The 8,495-nt window shown below is 36.6% G+C and overlaps 2 protein-coding genes across 2 annotated transcripts; both read right to left on the bottom strand.

Annotated features, from left to right (window-relative positions):
* Positions 1 to 210: 210 nt before the first annotated feature.
* Positions 211 to 1,394, bottom strand: LOC126633736 (nuclear transcription factor Y subunit B-3-like). Its single transcript, XM_050304306.1, has one exon. The coding sequence runs from the start codon at positions 1,298 to 1,300 to the stop codon at positions 653 to 655; it is 648 nt and encodes a 215-aa protein (XP_050160263.1). The 5' UTR covers positions 1,301 to 1,394; the 3' UTR covers positions 211 to 652.
* A 4,467-nt stretch (positions 1,395 to 5,861) lies between these two features.
* Positions 5,862 to 6,829, bottom strand: LOC126634393 (uncharacterized). The gene has a single exon (XM_050304902.1). The coding sequence runs from the start codon at positions 6,827 to 6,829 to the stop codon at positions 6,140 to 6,142; it is 690 nt and encodes a 229-aa protein (XP_050160859.1). The 3' UTR covers positions 5,862 to 6,139.
* Positions 6,830 to 8,495: the final 1,666 nt, after the last annotated feature.

Below are 8,495 nucleotides of genomic sequence, written 5' to 3'. Positions count from 1 at the left end.
GTGAAGGAGACGCTATGTCTTTGGACAGCCACGAAATACTCAATTGTGGAAACAAGTACATATATAGGATGTTTCTATATTTGGTACACAGAGTGCCTAGTATTTGGGTCATTGTTCAAAGTAGCCTTTCCTCTACGGAACACAAATACAAAGCCATTTCCATGCAAACAAATCCCATGAAATGGATTTTAATTATAAAACAGATTAGACTTTAGAACCAACCAAATATCCTACAACTAAATTGTGTTTTATGAAAACAATGAAATTAAAGAAGCTCAGCTCCCCACATGATACAATATTACAATTACAAACACACACCTTTTCTTCTCTCTCTCTCAATTAGCTTTAGGTAAATACATTTGTACTTAGCTCTATAATCTTCCTTTCCCACAATTACACTTACATGCACAATTACAATTACATGCAAGTAGGACGATGACTTAGATGGAACGAGTTCATAGTCATTAGTGATTTGGAACGTTATAGTGTTGATGCAATTGTTCTATGAAAGTCTCTCTGCATGTATATAATAAAACACACAAAAAAGTTGACCATCTAAATTAAGATTAACACTAATTAGTAATTATCATCAGCATACTTATTAATTAATTAACTCCACCAAGAAAAGCACCTGCCTTTGACACGAGAGTAGTCACCTCACGACTGAAGCTCCACCGTTACCACCACCACTCGAACCACCACTCTTCCTACCCCCTCCACCTCCCATAGCCATATGGTTCTGCTGATACCCTCCACCAGAACCCCTCACGTGTCCCTGATGATGGTTATGATGACCCATCATCACCATTCCACCATACCCCCCGTTATACCCACCCCCACTTATCCCAGAGCTGATACCGCCGCCTCCGCCACCACCAGAGGCCGCACCGCCGCCTCCGCTGCTACTATCTTTCTCTCTGCCACCGCCGCCCATAGTGCTCTTCTCACCCTCCATCTCCCGATACTTTTGCAAATAAATCTTGAGCGGCTCCACGTACTCCTCGAACCCCAACGTCGTCATCGCCCATAGCAAATCGTCGCCGTTGATCGTCTTCCTCTTCTCCCTCTGGCACTTGTCGGAGGCCTCTCCGGTGACGAAGCTGATGAACTCCGACACGCACTCCTGCACCGTCTCCTTCGCGTCCTTCGATATCTTCGCGTTCGCCGGCAGCGCCTTCTTCATGATCCGGCTCACGTTCGCGATCGGAAGGAAGCGGTCCTGCTCACGCGCCGACAGCTCTCCGCTCTGAGCTTGGCTTCTGTCGTTGGGACCTCCGGAGTCGTTGTCCGAATCGGCCATTCCGGCAGTTTCGGAGGGCTTCGTCGTCGGGGCGAGGCGCGAGAGAGAGAGAGAGAGACAGACAGACAGACAGACGCTGGTGTCCGTTCGATCTGGCGGTGTAATAACGCATCCGCCGCGACACGTGGATATTTTTGTACCGTTTGTTTCTTGATAAGTTGTGGGTTAGGTGGGGGGTTTTTGGGTTGTTGGATTAGGGCGTGGGACTGTGATCTGGACGGATGTGAAATTGACACGTAAGCCACTGTCTGTTTTGAGATTCTTCAGCCGGCCGCTGCGCCTTTAACTCCAGGCTGTAGCCGAGTCGAACTTTTTTTTTTTTTTTTTTTGGTTTGTGTTTGTCAAAAAAAATAGAAATTTATTAAAGCCGAGTAACAAAGTTTACTTCAGTTGCCAGAATATTAAAAAAAAAATTCCGGCCAATCTCATCCCAAAGGAGTTTGCCACCATGCTTGGTAGCAAATGAAATCACCTCATGAAAAGCAAAGTTTCCATCCGGCGGAACAAACCCCAACTTTACAAAGTGAAAATCCATAGCTATACAGTCCATATCAAACAACACCCCTTCTAATATTGCATCCCTTTCCATTTGTCTATAGTCCATACGAATCAACGATTGTGAGTCCAACAAATTGAAAAGTGAGTAAAATTTATAGCGTTGAATCTACCTGATCGCAGACGTAGTCTTGCCTTAGCCGTTAGTGAAAGTCGTGGCTAATGTGTAGATGTCATCTTTTCCAACAAAATATATGGACAATTTTTTATTTCTTATTTTTGAATAAAATGATATTATCTACACTAAAGAAAAAGATGTGAACTTAGCCTCACAATAGACTAGTAATAATGTAATTCAAATTCGTCTTTGGTAAGACTTGAACCTAAAACTTCTCATTTACAAGATACAATTACCGTAATATTAAATGACGATATATCATTTATTTTTATGCACGAAAAATTCTTATTTTCAATGGTTTCTCAACTATGTTATTATTGAATACGTGTTTATGTTTTATCCAAATCTGATTTAACATCTAATCGAGTTGTACTTGTTAAAATGTTAAAGATGGTCTCATATCTTCTTTTAACCAGTTGGTTTTTCATTACGATCAAATATCGTCATCTTTTGAGCTCGACTATGGCACCAAAATCAACACATTCTCATAATAAAATGTTAAAAGCATTAGAGTATGTGAGTGATAGGTATTTCTATAGCCTGCAAAAATAAGAATAAAAACACTTAAAAATACTTGCAAGAGAACAGGGTAGTTGTAGTATAAACGGCTCAAGCAATGTCATTTTTCACAGGGATTGAATGAATAATTTATGCTTAAACTAATTCTTAATTAACTATTTGAAAACAAAGATTGGAAGAGGTTGATTTTGAATTTAAAAATAATAAAAACGAATTTAATTAAAATGAATAAAGAAATTAGCAAAGTAAAGAAGACAAAGGAAAACGTTTTGAAAACCAAATTGTAAAAGCCTAGGGTTCCGCCGTCCTCTAAACAATCCTATGTAGATTTACTAATTACTTATAAATTACCCATGCAACTTTGAATGTTAGGTTTTCCTAATGCATATTCTACTCGTGGTATTCAAGCTATAACGTATATCAAACATGCAATCTGTCCATGGTATTCAGATCAAATATAAACATGCATGACTCATTACGCTTTGTGAAAACCCTTTGAAAAACCATGCAACCCCTAAGACGTGGTATTCATCCTAGGTGAAATTACAACTATCAATCACAAGAAGCAATACTCAATTCCCCGGTGGTATTTCGATCAAATTGCATCTGATTACTTATCTAAACATCCTAATGGTAGCTAAGCATTAAGATATAGAAACAGTTTAAAGCATAGTGATTAATAATTCAAAGTATGCATGTATAATATCATAAGCAATTAAATAAAAACTACATATTCATGCTAAGGCTCAAGCCATCACCTTAGCAAACGTAAATTAGTTACGAACAACCATAAAACACAAGGAATTTTATTGAAATAGAAAAAGGATAGAAAACACCTTGAAAATACAAAGCGTCAAAGCCTAGCTAAATTCTCCACGTACGTTCACTTTCTTCTAATGGCTAAAAAGTCTTATTTATACTACTAGAAAATAAAACCCTACCTTGAAAAGGTCTTAGAATAAAACTAGGAAACATAATTAAATGATAAAACAGAAAATAAAAGGTTTCCTAGTTGAACTAAAATTCGGACTTCTCAGAAAATCACACTTTTGACCGACCAAATCAACTCCAATTTGGTCCCAAAATGTCTCTTTTGAAAGCTAAAGACGTCCCCTACAAATACTCAGAAGGAATCTTCCTCAAAATACCTCCAAAATACTTAAAACGTCCAAAAACGTCAATTTGGGAAAGCTGCGCACTGTGTCTTCTTTTCTTTGCCACAGTCAACGGCTTGGTAGAAAAATCTGGAATTTTGACACAATCGTCTTGAAAGACCCACGAACATCCTCGAATTAGAATCACTCCAAAATTCATCCGTTTGGTTACGTTTTGCTCTAGAGGAAGTCGAATGTCCTACATTGAAAATATATAACAAAGTATCAAAATTCTACCCAAAAAATCAATAAATTAATACTAAGATTAGAGTAAAATATATAGTATAATATGGACTCATCAGTGAGGAATTTGTGAATGATAAAAAGATTATACGATCTAAAATCTAATACAAGCTTTTAATTAACAAATTAACAATAATTTTTTAAAACAGTGGCGAATTAAAAAGCAAAGTTTTTACCAAGAATAGCAATAATAGCAATAGCAATAGCATCAGCATAACATTTACTATATGATCAAAGGAAAAATTTAGAAATATTATTTGTGGATAGGATAAAGAGGTCTAAGGCTCCAAAGCTTCTGATCTAAGTTTAGCAGGAGATGAGAAGGAATCAATTTGGATAAGGTGCTATATGGGCATCCATGCCTCTTCTTCACTATGTGCCAAATTAAAAACAAATGACCATAGAATATACTTGAAACACGATTAAAACTAAGGTGAAAAGAGGTTATACTTGGATACTTGATATGAGAAGAGATAGATAGAAAGAAATATACATTTTGATGCATGTAATTATTCGAGAAGTTGAGGTTTTACCATAAAATTAATTGACAATACGAAGATTAGCTTAACTACTTATAAGCACATGCAAGATTCATCCTCCCATTAATGTGAGATTCATTCTCAACAAGCCCTCTTACGCGTGGCAAATTTTCAAGTCTAGCACGTAAACAACACCAATCAGGTGATGTGGAGCACATGTAGCCACTGCGCTTCACACATTAGACAGCCTATACCATGAAGAAGTTGAGCTTCCACCATAAAACAAATTGGTAATATGGGGAGTAGCCCAATTACTTATAAGCATATGCAAGATCCCTTTTTCCATCATAATATCTCTCAAAAATAACTATAAACGAGAAATTCATGCAACAAATCAAACAAGAACACGGATACAAAATAATGTTTTTGTATTAATATAAATGTAGGGTTACAATCTCTGTTACAACTTTGATCCTCTGATTCGATCTCCGGGTTCGTAGGATGTATGTGTAGGATTGTTGATCCAAGCGTCGCAATGACTTGATCTCGAACAAATGGATGCCGCAAGGGTTTGGCTTGTGACATGGAAAAACTGGCACGTGTAGTGATGCTTGATGGTTCTTCACCGATGTGACAAAGAAAGCATAGGTTTTTAGAGTCCTGAGTGTTTGGAATTTGGAAGTTTAGGAGTTCGAGCGTCTGGGCGTTTGGATGAATTTCTGACCTTTTCTTTGTCTTGGAGCATCGTATTCATAGGCTTTCCAAGTCTTGATTAATTAACCTTGATTGTGGACTTGATTAATTGACAAAAGAACCAAGACTTGATTTGTGGCTTGTTTCGTGATTTGACTCCATCAATTAATATTTTATTTAATCAAATAAATCAATCTTCCCCAATTTGGTATTTTCATTTGATTTAAATTAATTTTGTTTAATTTAAATTAAAATCAATGAATTCATTTCCGTCAAGTGTTGACACGTGTCTCTTTTGATAACTTGTCCAATTTTGATGAGTTATGTGCCATGTACGATTTGTGAAACACATGGTGCATGTCACGTAAGCCCTGACATGTCAAAACTTAATGTGTTAGTGAATGTTTATTTCACCGATATTTCGATGTCCGTAATAACGACTTCAACTCGTGGCAACTAAGAACTAGACCTTGTCAAATATACTTGTGTTCACAATAATAATATAGTATACTTAGTCTGAAGATCTGATCAAGTTCATAATACTTAGTCTGAAGATCTGATCCAGTTTATAATTGATAATTGTTGATGCAGTAATTGCATAGATGCTAATAGTCAACTCAATATCTAGTTAACGTATATTTATATTGATTTAACAAAAGGATATTAATCTTCATCCTGAAAATATTGTCCTCCAGAATCCACAAAAGCAATCAAAGGAGATCTAAAATGGTGACCAGTGATGCCATAGAGAGTCAGAGACAGCAAAAAGAAGCTGAGAAGAAAAGGAAAAGCAAGGGGAATTCCAGCAAAATAAAATGTTTTTAACCTTCAATTAAACTTTTAATACTTTAACTAGTGTGCATTAGGAGAAAAGAAAAGGGCCATAGTACAAGTGCTTTGATGGGAATCCAAAGCTTGTCAAAAAGCAGAAGCAGCCTACTGTGCACAACAATATAACACTAAGTGGCCAATTGCACATAAGCAGAATGCTAATTTTAAGCTTTATCTTCAACCAAATCCATGGAGGATCAAAAACAAAAAAATGGTCATAAAATTGACAAAAAAAAAAAGGCAACTCTCAAGCTTCAATCTCAAACCTTGAACACTTGATGGATCCCATGGATAAGTCGATTTCGAACAAATTTTCTTCCTCATTCATCTCATTGATCTCAGCCAAGAGCTCCAATAGAGTATGCTGCTTAAAAATGGACTGGTGTGACAAACCTGGCATTTTCTGCTGCAGGTTAAACACTGAGTCATGCTCCTGGTGATCGACATAGTATCCGCCCGGGAGGGCTATTTCGATGAGGCTATCCTCGTCGGAAATTGAGCCGTCTGAGAAATCGGGGCTCCGAGTCACATTTTCTCCAAACGACCAGCCTACTAATTCAGAATCATCACTGGTTGATAGGTGATCAACGCATTCACTTTCTGATATCAAATCTGGTGAGCTCAGTGGTGCTTCTGGAGCATCCTTCTCTTGTGGGGAAGCACTTTGATGTTTTGATACTTCTTCCAAGCAAGGAATGAACATTTTTTCTTCAGCTAACTTATTCTCAACCAGATGAAGTGGTTTTTGCTTGGAATATGTGAAAACAACAGTCGAGAAAATCAGCACCATAGATGTTAGGAAGATGGAGAGGAATCCAAACCCCATTAATCCAACCAATACAAGGAATGGAGCAAGAAAAAGCAACAATGGCCGTGGGAATCTGAAGAACCACAAAGGCGTAGGCATTTGATCTTCAAGTAGGTTTTTCAACTCCATGAATTACTCAAGCCTGAGCAAGTAATTATTGGAAGGAAAAATTAGGGTAAGTGGAGAGAAAACTTTCCCTTTTGTTGGATTTGAATATTGTACAGTAAATATAAGTTGGTAGAAATGTGTACAGAAGAATACTAAAGGGTAAATTGTGGAAACAAAATTATATATTGCTGAAAGCTGGTAGTCTGCTGTTTTTAACTCCAGTATAAGCAAAAAAATAGTAGGTAAAAATCAAAATGAAAAAGCCACAGGAGTTAGCCCAATAGCAAAAGTGGGTAGAGTGCTAAGTAGAAATTAATAGGCTAGAGATCTAGAGTTCGAAATCCTCTTTTGTAATAATAAAAAATAATCAAAATAGGGCAAAAAAATGAAAGGCTCAAAGTTTTGGGCTTTCCTTACTCAAATATTTTCAACAAAACCCTAAAAAGGAAAGTGTTGAATTGGGGATTTGAAGCAGAAACTGCAGATGATATAAATAGTTGTATGACAAATGTATGAACAGGAAGGAAGTATATATGAAACTAATTAAGCTGTTATCTGTGCTTTGAGATTTGAGGAAAGAGGCAGCAGCAAGTAAATTAATTCAACTAGTTTGCAAAGAGGAAGCAAGTAGGTAAGGAGAAGTCAAATATATTATGTATTTTGTTATTATAAAAATGGAGAAGTTGTAGTTCTGAAGGGTTGTTCTCTCATCACAGACCCAGAACACAGTTCCCAATAGTCCCCATTAAACCTAAAAAACTGGGTTTAAGTGTTTTCTAAGTTTTAATTAGCATGCTTATTTTCTATTGCACAACACATAATGTGTAAATTTAGTCTAAAAAATTAATTTATCTAACATTATTCTCTTATTAATAATTAAATTAGTGAACCAAGATTGATTAGTATATATTTCTCTCTTCATCAACTCCAAGATTAATGGATAGTGGAAGTACTGTACCTGACTTTGATCAAAGATAATGCTCATTTTCTCCTCTAAACCAGCCACACAAACAAAGCATTCACAGAAATTTGTTTTTCTTGATGATGATCAGCTGCTTTGTTCAAACTAAGCTCACTCAAAACACCCACTTTTTGCAGATTGCTTTCACACTTTTCTGGGACTTCATCAACAGATACCATTTTCTTTTGCAGCAATTTATAGGAAGAGTAGCTACCACTCAAATCATGCCTTGGGGCAGTAACATGAATCAAGCATGTACACTGAACATGCAAAGTCCCAAAAGAGTAGCTGACATGCAAAATCTCACAAAATCAGTGGCTGCTGGTCTAACGCTAGTGGCCTTCATGAACAAGTCATAGATTCGAGTCTGTGGCTACAGGGCCAGTTGCGCAAGGAGTTATTTCATCCGTGCCAGCTCAACCAAAGTCATTTGGATTAAGCAGGTAAGGGGCTAATTAAAACAAAAAGACATGGTCATCACTTAGTCGTAAAAGGAAAAAGAGAAGAAAGAAAATGTGGTAGATAATTCCTAGTTGATAAATGGACTGAAAACATTAAAAGCGATATCTTCTGCAATATGATTCACCTCTATTAGACATGTATGATCTCTAAATAGTTTTATTAAATTACTAAATTAATACAAACATGGGTTTAGTTAAGTTGGCTAGAACAATATATGTTGCACCTGAATTCGAATCCATCTCTTGTAATTTATTTTAAGTTTAG

This window comes from Malus sylvestris, chromosome 9, assembly GCF_916048215.2.
Source record: "Malus sylvestris chromosome 9, drMalSylv7.2, whole genome shotgun sequence".
Lineage (NCBI taxonomy): Eukaryota > Viridiplantae > Streptophyta > Magnoliopsida > Rosales > Rosaceae > Malus > Malus sylvestris.
This window is presented reverse-complemented; position numbering and strand designations above follow the sequence as displayed.